We start from the raw sequence: 15,954 nt of genomic DNA, 5'->3' as shown, positions 1-15,954 counted from the left end.
CCAATTAATACTGTGACCAACCAATCACTGCCATTGCAAACACAGGGGACGGTGATATTTTTGTCACTGCACATACTCCTCCTACGGGCTGGGGGCGGAGCCTGTCGGCGGGGCGTGATTATGAATCCCACCAACGTGATAGGATAGACCCGCCTTACCTGTGTCTGATTGGCTCCCTGGCAGGCATATAGTCTTACTAGTCTTACTGAGGTCAGGGTTAAGGTTAAGGTTAGGTTTACTAGGCATAGTTGCAAAAAAAACGAGAACTGTCAATCACAGCGTCTACTGGCCAATCACGGCGGGTTTTGCCAAGAACTGAGGTGGGATCCACAATAACGCGTCAGCGGGGAGTGTTGGGCGGGAGGAGTAGGACGAAGGCTCTACGTCCTCCCGGTGGGGCTCCTCGCTGCCAGGTGAGTCAGTATAGGATACATCAGCAGTGACAACACACAGAAACGTGTGTGGGGGAGGGGCTAATAGACTGGTGTAGCAGCCTATCCTCTCCCCACCGCACTGAGGATAATAGACTGGTGTCGCGGCCTATCCTCTCCCCACCACACTGAGGCTAATAGACTGGTGTAGCAGCCTATCCTCTCCCCACCACACTGAGGCTAATAGACTGGTGTAGCAGCCTATCCTCTCCCCACCACACTGAGGCTAATAGACTGGTGTAGCAGCCTATCCTCTCCCCACCACACTGAGGCTAATAGACTGGTGTAGCAGCCTATCCTCTCCCCACCACACTGAGGCTAATAGACTGGTGTAGCAGCCTATCCTCTCCCCACCACACTGAGGCTAATAGACTGGTGTAGCAGCCTATCCTCTCCCCACCACACTGAGGCATATAGACTGGTGTAGCAGCCTATCCTCTCCCCACCACACTGATGTCTTCTAACTTTGTCTGAGAGACTCTGGGACATTGTGAATCATGTCTCGTCTCCCAATCAACTAGACCAGAGGTCTTCAACAGGGGGTCCGGGACCCCTAGGGGGTCCTCAGAGTTACCACAGGGGGTCCGCCAAAACGTTCCTATTCTGAGGAGAACTTAAGCCAAAAATAGCAGATCTACAAGCATACAACGCCTGTGCTCGTAGATCTGCTATTTTTGGCAGAAAAGTACAGAATGAAAGGTCAAGTTTACTTAGTATTTTAAGTGCTTAAGTGCTTAAAAGTCTGAAAATCCACATTAACATGAGTCTAACATACACTGATGACAGTGCCTATGAAATCTACGGAAATAAATAATATGTTATTAAATACATAATGGGGGTCCCTGCTTTATCTCTCTCTCAGCCAAGGAGTCCATGGCCTGAAAACGTTGAAGATCTTAGCTTAATGTGAACAACATTGTTTTCCCACTCAACAGTAAAACTTCACATTTACAAAATGAGTCGTGCGAGGAGAGAACAAGACATTACCAACAGAATAGATAAGATCCGCCATAATAACCAAAATACAACACATCCATATTGCCAATGAGGAGCGCTACAGCTCGGAGAGTATGATGGCAAAAGCAATACTGCCATCATATCTGAGATGTGGCACTTCTAAATCACAGCTGGTTTAACCCATTAAGACCTGGAACTGTGTAATTTTTTGATTTGAGCTAAAAAGCATTATTTTACACTTTGGGCTATTCAAAAATAGCAGATATACAAGCTCATAGCGCGGCACCGAGTGCCGCGCTACGAGCTTGTAGATCTGCTATTTTTGAAAAATCGTGAAAATGTGTCCAAATCTTTGAATATATATATTTTTAAAGCAATTTTTTTTTACTCAAATCTTTGCTTCTTGGGGGTCCCTGGAACAAAATATTTTGATGGGGGTCCGCGGCCAAATACATATAATTTTGGGGGTCCTTGACATGAACAAGATTCAGCACCACTGATATAGAAACATACGTTTTTCAGAAAACTGTTTTTTTTTTATTTAGGAGACATGTAGAATCGGCTTCAGGTCTCAATGGGTTAAATCACGCCCTTGGCAGCAGAGTGTTGTGTTCAATACACCCGTCAACAAAGAAGTGTTATCTACACCCATCATCACAGTTACAGTATAACTAACCTTGCGTCCTAGCCGGTGTTGCCATGTCTGCTTATTATAAGCAAGCTTGGGCTTATTTTTCCGCAAAGTTGCTTGTAAATATTGGTGGTTTTAAATTATTTAATCCAGTGGTTCTCAAATATTTTCAGATTAGTGTCGTTAGAAGGTTTCAAAAATATTCCAAATGTTCCACATTTTATTTCAATAATAGCAGATCTACAAGCTCACAACGCATGTATACAGTATATATTAGTGCTGCACGATTCTTGCTCAAATGTGAATCACGATTTTCCTCCATAAGAATTGAGATCACGATTCTCACACAATTCTCTTGTAAATATAAAAATATTAACTCATTGAGTGCCAATGACGTCGCAGACGTCACGTTTTTCATAAGCCCAGAGTGCCAATGACGTCTGAGACGTCATGGACGTCATGGACGTCATTTTATTTTATTTTTTTTGAAAAAAAAGGTTCAGAACCCAAGATATGATGATTTGAAGATTTGCTGCTCCATTCACTTCTTGTTTAACTTTTTAACTGAAAAGGCTGTATCTCGGCTCCAAAGCACTTTTTTTTTACAATGTATTTTTGGCCTTGGCACAGGGGTGATATAGCCAGAAATATTTTTGGCACTGAATGAGTTAAGCAAAAAAAATAATAATTTAATTGGAAAAAAAAATCGTCATAATTTAAAATCGAGATCGCATAGGTGTCTGAATCGAGATCACGATCTTTTTTCGATTAATCGTGCAGCACTAGTATATCGTCAGTGTCCAGCCGGGACCAGCTAACTCCATTTTCATTTTTTTTTTTTTTTTTCATAAATCAACGCTATTGAACCCCCTCTACATCTGTGTAATTTTTTTTTTAATAATAACATATGAAAAGTATTAAAAAGCGCCTCTGACGAAAACTCCTAACTCCATTGGACCCTCAAACTGTCCGTCAAAAACAAACAACTCCCACCTCCTCTCAGGCTCTCGAGAAGCTCTGCTCTGTATGAGGCAGACAGGGAGAAGATTTTTCAATGCTTTTGGGAGAACATAAACTGGGAAGAGAAGAGAATGTATGTGCAAGGTTTGATAGATGTCACCCCAGTAAAGAGGAGAAGGGTGTCTTCACAAAGGTCATCTGCTCGTGTTTTCTTTTTTTAAATGTTAATGGACAGAGAATGAGTGTGTGCAGGAGTTTGTTTCAAACATCTCCAAGAGCTCAAGGAGATCATGCCAAAAGACTTTCACAGCTTTTATGACAATCTAAAGCACTAAGAAACACCCACCACACACACGCAACACACAACACACAACAGTGTGATAATAAAATGTTGATAGGTATATGATAGGTAAATTCAACTGTGGTTGTTATTGTTAGTGCATTAGGCTACAGATTTGACAGATTCTATTTTTCATGAATGTATTTTGTATTTATATGCCATTTATTTATTGTTGGTGTGCCATGATCGCTTTTGTTAAATACATGATTGAGTATTGAGGCAGAATTGTTTGTTGCACTCAACTGTAGAAGAACAACAGTGGTAACAGTTAGATCCATGGTTGTTTACAATGCATGTTAAAATAAAAGTTGTTTAAGTACAGAATTCAGCTTGATCTATAGTATATGAGAATGGCGCTCACCATAAATAGCTGATCTCCAAGCTCACAATGCGTTGTGATGTGTTGTGAGCTTTGAGATCCATTGCCAGCTGTTCTTATCAATGATGGACAAAACCTCCTAACTCCACTTGCACTGGATTTGGGTAAAGTGGTGATAATATAATGACACATGCAAGTATCTGATAATATATAAAGTCACAATACCAAGTTTAATGAGGCAGTATTGCTTTGTTTTAAAGATATAAGGTTTTCTTCATTTTCTGAAAAATTGATATTTTGTTTTTCATTTCCTGAACAATTACCATTTTGGATTTAGCTGGTTCCGGCCGAACAGCAGAGATATATAGGTTTAAAGTGTGGCCTAGTCACTTCTTTTGGGGTTGTTTTCCTAGACCTGGTTGCTTATTTCTCTCACAAAATCTGTCAACACTGGTCCTAGCCAGACGATCGGAGATCTTGGCCTACCTATATGGCCGGTGACACATAAATTCAATGGCAACAGTTTGTAAGAAAAATAGAAACCACTGCAAGGACTTCAGGGCAGTTCTTCATATCAATGGCGATATGAATTATGGTTTGTCTGCAGCCATTATTTCTGCTGGTCCTTCCCGCCATTTAATTTAGATGTCACCAGACGAATCGTGGCCTCGGCCACGCGAGAGTAGAGTATAACAGGTGTACACTAAACCCTGCTGGTGGAAACTGGTATTGCAATGTCCGTATCAATCTTCGCGATGACCATGGAAATAATAGGTTAGCGGCTAAATGTTCTATATTTCACCGAACACACACACACACACACGCACACACACACGTGCGCATGCACGTGCACGCACACACACTAGTGGGCATGGTATTTTGGTCCAATCTTACATTTTTAATGAGCCTACAACAGGCTACATCCCCAGTCCCAAGTCCACATATACACAACACAACACAACACAACACAACACAACACAACACATAGCCTACACACGTTTACATGAGTATTTCTGTTCTGTCTTTCTAGCTCTTCTGTGCCTGTCGTCTCTCTCTCTCTCTCTGACACAAAGACGAAAAACAAAGATACATGACATATACACGTCAGTTCTTTTTTATTCTCAGATCTATTTATCCCATCACTCTCTCACTCCCTCTCCCCATTCTCTCTATCTCTCCCTCTCTTCACATTCTCTCCATCTCTCACTCCAGCAGAGCAACATGATCTCTTCTATCAGACAGACAGAGAGCTGTGAATCAAGACAGAGAAATATAGTACAAACCTATCGGCCCAACCCCCACAAACTAACTCTCTCTCTCTCTCTTTCTCTCTCTCTCTCCCTCTCTCTCTCTCTCTGCTACAACATCCCTACCCCCAATCTGCCTTCTCTCTCTCTGTTCTCTCTCTCCCTCTCTCTCTCTTTGCTATCCCTACCCCCAATCCTCTAGCCTTCTCCCTCATTCTCTTTATAAGCTTTCTCTCTCTCTCCCTCTCTCTCTCTCTCTTTCCCAGAACCAATTCTCTCCCTCTCTCTCTCTCCCTCTCTTTCTCTCCCTCTCTCTCTCTTTCCCAGAACCAATTCCCTCTCTCTCTCTCTCTCTCTCTCTCTCCCTCTCTCTCTCTGTGAGTGCAGTGTGTTGTACATGTATTAATACCAGCAGCTCTTTGCACAACGGCCAGAGAACAATTACGAGACGTCAGTCAATCTCTGCAGCCGGTACGGTATGCCCGTCAAACCGCTAGGCCAAGTGAACCACTCGATTCCATCGTGGTCCGATAAGGGTTTAAGTCCCCAGGACTTTTTTTGTGTTATCCTTTTTAGCCTTAATGTCTTACTGTACCGAACTGTACTGAACCAGACTTGAGTTACAACTGTACTGGGATCTCTTCTGACTGTCTACAGCAGTGGTTTTCAACCTTTTTCATGCCAAGGACCCCTACATTAATATACATTTGGTCACGGACCCCCATCTGAAAATGTTTTGTGCCAGGGACCCCCAGAAGCAAAGATTTGAGTTAAAAATGTTAATGTAAAAAATATATATATTCAAAGATATTCACACATTGTCAAGATTTGTTTAAAAAATAGCAGATCTACAAGCTCATAGCGCGGCACTCGGTGCCGCGCTATGAGCTTGCATATCTGCTATTTTTGAATAGCCAAAGCTAAGTGGTTGAAATTATTGTGACACTATGTTAACCAATTTAGCTGGGGACCCCCTGGTACTCCCCCAAGGACCACTGGTTTACAGTACACCAAATATTTTTGCCAAAAAATAGCAGATCTACAAGCTTATGTAGATCTGGCTAATGTTCCCCCCCAGAATACGGAGGTTGTTGGGGTTTAAGACAAGTGGTTAAAGGAACCAACTGGTATAATTATGTTGTTATGATTGAGACAGGGCCTAATATTTGATAGCAGCTCTGCTGGCAACACAGGCTCACTCCCAAGAAGGCACATATTGCCTTTTGGTCGGAAGGCGCATAATGCCGTCGCAGGCGCCACCTGGACGGCACATTGTGCCTTCCTGGGGTTCTGACCAAAAGGCAATATGTGCCTTCTTGGGAGTGAGACTGTGTTGCTGCTGGATGACCCACTACCAGGATGATGTAGTGGTGTGTCTTTGTACAGTACTTGAGTGCTGTACTTAAGTACATTACTTGAGTAAATGTACTTTGTTACTTTACACCACTGATGGGTTGGTATAGAGGGCTACGCTTTATTTTTCCAAAAATGATGTTCTACGCTATATACTACGTATATGGCGTAGCACACACCACTGGTTAGGCACTACAATCAATCGGGTTATTTATAAAACGGGCACTGGCCTACTCAGGAAGGATGAAAAGTTGGTTATGCAATCAATGCATGTCTCATCCGTTTATGCAATATCCGCTGTACTTGTTGTCAGAGTATCTATCCGCTGTAGCGGTTGTCAGAGCACCATATCCAGTGTGGTACCTACCGGACCAATCTACTAAATATGGAGATTATACAGGGATCCCTGATCATGTCCACAGAGACACAAAGATGTGGTGTGTCCACCACAGACCCACGGACAGACAGACAGACAGATAGAGGCATACACATACTGTACGTGGTTTTGCGATTCCCACTCAGCACTTGAAAATAGCAGATCTACAAGCTCACAATGCGTCGCAGAATGTATAAAGGGCTGAAGTGGTTAAAGTATGTTTTGTAATAATAATTAAAATCTACAAAGTAACTAGAAACTAAAGTTTTCAAATATTTGTAGTGGAGTAAAAGTAAAATACTGAAAATTGGAAATAATCCAGTATATAGCAGTATATAGTTCAAAATTGCAATCAAGTACAGTACTTGAAAATGTACTTAGTTACTTTCCATCACTGGTCATCGGTGACACACACACGCCAAGTTTGAAGTCAATCTGTCAGACGGTGCCCAAGCTGTGTGTGTGTGTGTGTGTGTGTGTGTGTGTGTGTGTGTGTGTGTGTGTGTGTGTGTGTGTGTGTGTGTGTGTGTGTGTGTGTGTGTGTGTGTGTGTGTGTGTGTGTGTGTGTGTGTGCAAAAGCAGTCGCTAAGTGCCCGTCATTAAGTCCATTAAACAACAAGGGTGCAAAACCAGCCTGTAAATGATTATGTGGTCAATCACCTGAAAGTCACTGAGTCAGCGAGAGAGAGAACAGGGAAGAATTAAAAGCAGTCTGTCAATGATTACACTGTGTGACTGTGATGATACGTCCATGTCCATCCATTCATGCTACCCTATACAGGCCTGGAAGTATAGAGGGACAACGACAGTCAGCGAGTCCACTCAGCACAGATCTGGAGTCAGTTGCACCATCTCACACTAAGTTCAAACTTAGCCTAGTTATAGCTTAACGGCCCATTCAATCCGGGGACACATCTCTGTCATTTTAGATTTATTTGGGCTATTAAAAAATAGCAGATATACAAGCTCATAGCGCGGCACCGAGTGCCGCCCTAGGAGCTTGTAGATCTGCTATTTTTGAACAATCGTGAAAATGTGTGCAAATCTTTGAATATATATATAACTCAAGTTTGAACTTAGTGTGAGGTGGTGCAACTGGGTCCAGATGAACAGGTTCCTCTATCTAGCTCCTACGTGATGGTGCCGATGGTACTCGACGTGACAGAGATCAGAAAGAACTTTATACTTTATACTTAGTTGTAAATCGGTGTCGTGCACCAAAAATAGCTACGCATTGTGAGCTTGTAGATCGGCTGTTTTCAGCATGCGATCAAGTGTAAAATCATTCAATCATTACGACGGCATCAAGGCACCACCAAAATACATCATAGTCGACTAAATCAACTGTAGATTTAGTCGACTATAATCTTATGATATTTAGTCTAAAACTTGCCAAAAACAGTGAAAACACCAAAAAAACAGCGACAGGGCAATGTGTTTCTGTAGGTAAACAAACATCACCACACTAGTACTCCAGTGGCTGATGACTGCTGATAATATAGAGGGAAATGGGTTTGTTATGTAAACACAGTGCAAAGTTACAAACTATGCCTTTAAGTTAACGACAGAGCTAATTGACTGCTTGCAGGTATAACTCACATTAGATAAGTGCTGCCCTAACAAACTATGGCTTGAGACTCACAATAGGTCGTTTCTGGAGGGTGTGCACCAGTGTCGCCAGATTCTGCGAGAGAAATAAGCAGCCGGGTCTATGAAAACAAGCCCAAAAGAAGTGACTAGGGCTAGGGTATATGAGGCATTTAAACCTATATGCATTGGGGCTATTTGAAAATAGCAGATCCACAAGCTCGTTGTGAGCTTGTAGATGCTGCTATTTTCAACAACAAATTATTGTTGAAACATTTCAACAACACAAATCTTATACGGGGGTCCCTGGCACAAAATGTTTTCAGATGGGGATAACGCGGACAATTAGGGGGTCCTTGACATGAAAATGTTTGAGAACCACTGGTTTATAAACAACTTTAGGAAACCAGCTCAAATAAGCAAAGAAACAAGCCCCCAAAAACCCCGCAACCACCAATATTTACAAGCAACTTTACAGACAAACAAGCCCAAAGTCGCTTATAATAAGCAGACATGGCAACACTGGCATGCACATATCACAGTCTGTGATGTTGTTGTTGCTGCATGTTATAATGTTATAATGAGCCTTTGGTCCCAGGCTGTAAGGAAGGCTACAGCTACACAGTAATAGGTTCCTGGACAGCAAACCAGCTGATATGATAACCAACCACATGAGTCATGTACAGTAGCATGGTTTGTTGTGCAACTCTTTAATGATGTCATTTGTTATTAAACCCTATAGCTCAGTGGTTCTAAAGCTTTTTCATGTCAAGGACCCCCAAAATGATGCTTTTTTTGTGTACGGATTTTTCAAAAATAGCAGATCCACAAGCTTTGTGTGTGCGAATTTTTCAAAAATAGTAGGTCTACAAGCTTTTTGTGTCAGGATTTTTCCAAAAAAACAGATCTACAAGCTTTTTGTGTACGGATTTTTCAAAAATAGCAGATCTACAAGCTTTTTGTGTCAGGATTTTTCCAAAAATGCAGATCTACAAGCTTTTTGTGTCATTTTTCAAAACAATTGTCAGGATTAAAAAAAAAAAGCAGATCTACAAGCTCATAGGAGCTTGTAGATCTGCTATTTTTGAATAGCCAAAGTATAAAATATAGTGTGGTTAAAATGACTGACGCCATATTAGCTAGTTTTGCTGGGGTCAAAGTCAGGTCCCCGGACCACACTTTGAGAACCAATGCTCTATAGCTGCCTTGTTTCCTGCTCTGCCCTCCCTCCACTAGCTGTGCGTGCGTGCATGTGCACGCATGCAGTGTGTGTGTGTGTGTGTGTGTGTGTGTGTGTGTGTGTGTGTGTGTGTGTGTGTGTGTGTGTGTGTGTGTGTGTGTGTGTGTGTGTGTGTGTGTGTGTGTGTGTGTGTGTGTGCGCGCGCACACGCGCGTGCCAATATCATTTTTAGATTATCGCATTGCAGAAGTATGGCTGTAATGTAACCCGAGCCTGAAGCCGACAGGAAAAGAACTATTCCAGGACTTCTTTCTATTTTAAGATAACTCATAATCTTACACTATTGTAGCCTATATACAGTGTGAAACACATGGCAGTAGGTGTGTAGGGTAGGCTATACTGCTGAACACACACATGTTTATAACCACCCAATGGTGGCACATTCTGCTTTCATTTGGTTTTCAATTCCAAGTCAAGTCAAGTTTATTTGTATAGGACATTTAACCCAAAGTGCTTTCCAAAACAAGAGCAAAAAATAGACCTTAGTCTAATTGACAAAGCTAAATAAAAAGGCATATAATGTAGTCAAAAGCTAGAAACAAAGCAGTAGCAAACAACAACACAAACAAATATAAACAAAGCAGTAGCAAACAACAACAGAGAATGACAATGAAAATTAAGTACACAAAAGATGTAAATCCACTGGTTTCTTTCAAAAATCACCTCTCAGGAGGAGAGCACAAGGGGAGGTATATGTAAATTCCCATAGAAAAGGAGAAGGAGGTGTCATTCACTCACGTTTTCCCCTTTTTCTCCTTTGTATTGATTGATTGATTGAATACTTTAATAGACAGAAATGTAAACAGCACGAGGTTACAGTCAAGACATTTAGACTGAAAGGATAACACCAAAAAAAAAGTCCTGGGGACTTGCTTCCATTGTGGTCCTATGTATTCAATCCATCAACACATACATTTAATGTTTTGTATTTGTTGATGACATGTGTTATTGTGTCATTACACAATAATACATTATTACTATGTTATTACTATGTTGATGAATTGAATAGGCCTACATATAGGACCACAATGGAAACAAGTCCCCAGGACTTTTTTTTTTTGTATTATCCTTTTTAGCCTTAATGTCTGACTGCAGCCAACCACGTGCTGTTTACATTTTATGACTAATAAAGTATTCAATTAATCCCAAAAATAGTTCTACAGGCTGCAGCATCAGCTCAATTATCAATTACACAATTAATTGCCATTCAAACTGTGCACAGCGGCTGAAGTTTGACTATAAAAAAAAGTCTCATTAAATTACAGACGTATAGGCACTCATAATGGTATCTAGATCATCTTAATGACTTTATACAGAAATAGATTGATTAAAAAATGATTAAAAAATGATTGATAGGAACAAATGTGACCTTTTACGGGTCTGTAACTCCGAGAGTGTAGCAGATATATAGCCTCTTGGACCGAGACTATCATAGTATTTGATTTTCATTTGACTATCATTGTATTTTTATATAGTCTGACTTGTGTCCAACTCGATATAAAATACATCTATGGTACATCTAAGATTGCTGAACACGGTTTGATCAAAATGTACCTTTTACACGGGTCTGAATAAAAGCAAAGAGAGGAAAAGAGAAGGAGAGAAAAAGAATGGTGGAATCACTGTAGTATAATAGTCTAGTACTATAGTCTCACCTTGTTCCCGAAGGACAGCTCCGGGTAGGAGGAGGAGAACTGGCCCAGCCTGGGGAGCTCTGGAGCGGCCAGAGGCTGAGGAGGCGCCGCGGGGTAAACTCTCACATCCATGGTTCAGCCCAACATCCACTTCTCTGGTGGAGATCCTTGTCCTCTCTTCTCCTTGTCCCGTCTCTCTCTCTCTCTCTCTCTGTGTCTGTTTCTCTCTCTCCTTGTCCTCTCCCTCTCTCTCTCTCCTTCGGATCTTCGTAAACTTCTAAAATCTCTCACACGACTCCCCTGGAGTTGGAAAGAAAGATCTCTCTCTCTCTAAAAAAAGAGAGATTTTTTTTTTTTTTGAGAGATGTTTCTTTCAGTGAAATAACAATAAAACGACGAAGAGTGCTCAAGTGGGCGCTCTTCTTATGTTTTTATTATATCCCACAGATATATAAGGTTCAGTTCGGCGCTTAAAAATGTCCCTTATAGGAATAAACAAGCGTGGCAAAAAAAAAAAAAGTCCTCTTTATCAGCAAAAGATGTAAAAAAAAAAAAAACAGCTCAGATCGTAACCAAGTTTAGTGGATGAATAAATAATCCTCAGTCCGTCGCTTCTTTACACACAGGAGGATCAAACTTCTCTCTTCTGTTCCACCACGGTTCTCTAAGCGGACCAACAACGAGGAGGAGAAGAAGTGACTTTTGTTTTTACGCAAATTACGCCGATCGAGGGTCCCCTGCTGACAGCATAAACAAGTCCTTTCTCCTCGTTAAGTTTGTGGTGTCCTCCCGTCGGTTAAAGACAAACACTGAGGTGTCTCCTCCGTCGGTTAAAGACAAACACTGAGGTGTCCCGGCGGTTAGAGGCGGTTCGTATCGTCCCTGTTGTGGTAGTAGGTCTGAGTGAGAGTGTCTGTCTGACTGTTTGCTGTTCTGTTCTGTTCTCTAGTCCGAGACTAGCTGCTGCTTCCCGCACCATTTCATACAAAGGACTCTGAAGGCTCCATCTAGAGGGAGCGCCCGTGCAAGTGCACTTCATGGTTCACAATGACACTCGTCTGTCACAACAAGCGTCATGGCGCTACTTGTTCCTGGTTTATGACATTTCTACATTTACAACCCCTCCATCTACATGAACGTCCACATTTCAAATATAACGCGCTGAGCCCACGGCTATGGATGTAACAAGTAAAAACGCCTGGGTCTAAGTACCTTCATCTTCTATATTGTTCAATAAAAAAAGCAATTTAATCCGATTGGTGGCCATTTTCTTTATGCTTTCAACTGCGCGACCTTGTTGGTTGGGAGGTGTACTGCACTCTGGTACTGTGGTACAGTGTGTAACCCTATGAAAAAAATGGCTACCAATCGGATTAAAATGCTTTTTATTGAACAATACGGAAGATACGGGTACTTAGACCCAGGCGTTTCAACTTGTTACATCTCTGGCCGTGGGGTAAACACTTTATATTTGAAATGTGAACGTTTATGTAGATGTACGGGTTGTAAATCTAAAATAAAATAAAAAACAGAAACAAGTAGCGCCATGACTCATGATGTGACATGTCATGTTTCAGGGCTAGTCTGTAGCGTAGGAGTTCTCCATGATCCTTTCTCTTCACACCCGCGGTAGGGGAACCCCTTTGTTTTGGTAGCACAGCCTCTCGTCTTTAGTAAAAAATAAAGAATACACTTTCGCTACTCATCAAAACAAAGACGGTTTTAAGATGTTAAAAGCCTACTTTTCTTAGTGGGGACACCTGGAGCCCCCCATCTTACGTATAAAATACACTATTTGGCCAGAAAAGAAAAAAAAATCACCGGAAGGAAAAACGAATTTTTGTTGCTCCACTGCGCCCTCTACAGATCTGGTCAATGGAATTGTTCTATTGACCAGATTTTTCTTTCCGGTGAAATATTTTCTTTTCTGGACAAAAAGTGTATTTTAGACGTGAGGTGGGGGGCTCAGAGTGTTTCCACTAGGGAAAGTAGGCTTTCAACTCTATAATACCGTCTTTGTTTTGGTGAGTAGCGAAAGAGTATTTTTTATTTTCACTAAAGACGAGAGGCTATGCAACCTGGGGTGTGAGGGCAACGTCTCGAAAGTCCCATAGCGTTAAAGGAGAACTCCTTCTAACGCTATGGACCAGAGCTAAGTGCGCTTAATGCCTGATGTTTGATTTGTTTTGTTATATAACAGCCTATAGATAATCTACACTCTGTCGTACCACGGTGCTGCGATTCTAGGTAGGCTATTTTTGTCGCACCATGATGATTCTACAGTAGCTATACTGCTGACATTCACACACACACTGTAAGCTGTAGGTGTGTTAGGTGGTGCAGATTCTACAGGCAGAAATGTAATGAGATGTGTAAAGTGGCTAGGAGCTGCAGGACTGGTCTATAATGATACAGAGAAAGCAAAGGAGACATGGAGAGAGTGGGTTGTGTGGGATAGGCCAGTGTGGTTCACAAACTGTGGGGTCGAGACTCCCTTGGGGGTCCCCAAATTATTTATTTTATTTTCTCTTTTTTTGTTGTTGTTATACATTAAGCTAAATAATCAGCTTAATGTATAACACTGTTTTCTCACTCAACAAACCAAGATACAGTATAACTGTAGGGTATCTGCACATTTCTAAAGTGACACCGCAAGTACTTGTTGTCCAAGGCCAAATTGTCAAATATTGGAGGCAAAAATTGTCGATCTACACACTCACAACGCCTCTATAAGTGAGGCAAACTAAATGTAATGCCTCAACTCCTACAATTCTAAGTGCTTGTCAGGGTGGGGGTGGGGGTGGGGGGGGGGGGCAGTTCAAATTTGGGGGTGTCCCCAGTTAAAACATGATTATTTTGGGGCTCACAGCTTGGAAAGGTTGAGATCCACTGGGATAGGCTACCATGGAATAAGCATAAGCATTGGTCGGGATACCAATTTAATCCAATCAGGATAGAGAACTCAGACAGGATACAGATTCATGAAATTGGATGTGATGACACAAATAAATGCGCAGACAACTTTGTACTCGGGTGCCTCATTTCTTACAGTCCTATGGAACATGACCCGGTACCTCTTTAAATTTACATTTGACCCAAAAATAATTGACTCTGTTTTCCCGAGATGGAGATGCAGAGACAATTTATGATCTGATAACCAGATGCAAATGTTGTTTTAGTTCATTGCTAAGTAGTGTTTTTCAACCACTGATTTCTCCTTGTGAGAGACCAGGAGTGCTGCGTCGTCAGCAAACAAAAACTAATTGCAATCACGAGCTGATTAATGTCATTAACATAAATTAAAAAAAGGAGTGGACCTAAAATGCTCCCTTGAGGGACCCCACATTTTAGTTTCAATATAAAGTGGCAGTATACCTCCTCTAATCTGAGCACAGAGTGACCAGGTAGCTGATATATTGCACTTTTACCTTAGCACTAGGTATACTCTTAGTTGCTTGTTTTAGAAGAGAATGCACTTAAGACTTCAGGTAATTAGTAGTTTTGTTCCCTACCTATGTTGAATGCAATTATTGTAGCGTCTGCTAAATGACTGTAATGTAATGTAATGTAATGTAATCTTATTTTCTTTGGCAGGTTAAATAAAACACATCTTTGGGTCGCAGACACCGATGGCCTAGTGGTTAAGGCGCACACCACATATGGGCTCTGTTGCAGCCTGACAGGAAGTTGCAAGTTTGATTCCCAAGCCCAGAGACCTTTGCTGCGTGTCATTCCCCGTCTCTCTCCTGTTTCCTGACACTCTTTCACTGTACTATCAGATAAAGGCAGAAAAGCCCCAAAAATATCTAGTTTGTTGAACAGTCTGTCCTTTACCCAGCATCACTCATGTCATCTCATCAATACATCGTAGCACTGACTTACGGTTACCCTGTAGTTACATATCTAATTCACTTTTTGTGTACTTGACTGAGAGAATAATAACCTTGCGTCACTGGTATTCGTTGTCAAACTAGCCGTGTGATCCGGTTAAAAAGGAAAGGAGTGTGGTTCCGGCCGTTGGTTCCGGCCTCCTGATGACGTAAAGTTATTTCCGCTCTGACTGGATCAGAGAATGGTATTTATCCCAGGCTAAGAGGAGAGGAGAGTAGCTCTGGGTGTATGCTCTCGCTTGAACCACGTACTCCTTATATGTCACAAGTTCAAATCCAGCCAAGTAGAAAAGAAAGGTATTGAAAGTATAAACAGAGTATAGTTGCCTACAACATGACTGCAATTACCCCGAGACCAGGATAACATTTAATGACACAAGAGAACATTTCCATTTTCTGGAGGACATAATGATGGACATTTACAACCGGGAAAGCATCTGTGTCATTTTAGATGTTAGCTATACATACTATATAGCAACATTTTAGGATTTAGAACATTGGTTTAGAATAGTGGTTCTCAAAAATAGCAGATCTACAAGCTCACAGCGTGTCACTTCGTGCCGCGCTGTGAGCTTGTACGTCTGCTATTTCTGAACATTTTTAGTATAGAATTATTATTTTCTTGCAAATCTTCTCTTCAAGTACCGTAATTTTCGCACTATAAGCCGCACCTGACTATAAGCCGCAGCAGCTAAATTGAATGTTTGGAACATATATAAGCCGCACTGGACTATAAGCCGCGGGTGTAAAATCCATAGATTTAGGAGGTCCCCTAGTGGCCGTTAGCTGTAAAAATCCATAGATAAGCCGCACCGTTATATAAGCCGCAGGGTCGAAAAATGGGAAAAAAAGTCGCGGCTTATAGTCCGAAATTTACGGTATATATGAATGTGGGGGTCCTTGGCACAAACAAGTTAGAAGGCATTTGTGGAATCGGCCTCAGGTCTTATGGGTTGAGCACAGTTGCAAGCACACATGCATGCACACAC

General features: G+C 41.6%; 1 protein-coding gene across 2 annotated transcripts in view; it reads right to left on the bottom strand.

Moving 5' to 3' along the window:
• tox (thymocyte selection-associated high mobility group box) overlaps positions 1 to 11,411 on the bottom strand; it is an 82,248-nt gene extending 70,837 nt beyond the window's left edge. For both annotated transcript variants that reach the window (XM_080439209.1, XM_080439210.1), the window contains exon 1: positions 11,097 to 11,411. In XM_080439209.1, the coding sequence (XP_080295335.1) occupies positions 11,097 to 11,207 (111 nt within the window). In that variant the 5' untranslated portion in view covers positions 11,208 to 11,411. The remainder of the gene's footprint in view (positions 1 to 11,096) is intronic.
• Between the last annotated feature and the right edge of the window lie 4,543 nt (positions 11,412 to 15,954).

This window comes from Gymnoscopelus braueri (genome assembly GCF_963280865.1).
Source record: "Gymnoscopelus braueri genome assembly, chromosome: 10".
Lineage (NCBI taxonomy): Eukaryota > Metazoa > Chordata > Actinopteri > Myctophiformes > Myctophidae > Gymnoscopelus > Gymnoscopelus braueri.
The sequence above is the reverse complement of the archived record's forward strand: the minus strand, read 5'-3'. Positions and strand labels throughout refer to the sequence as shown.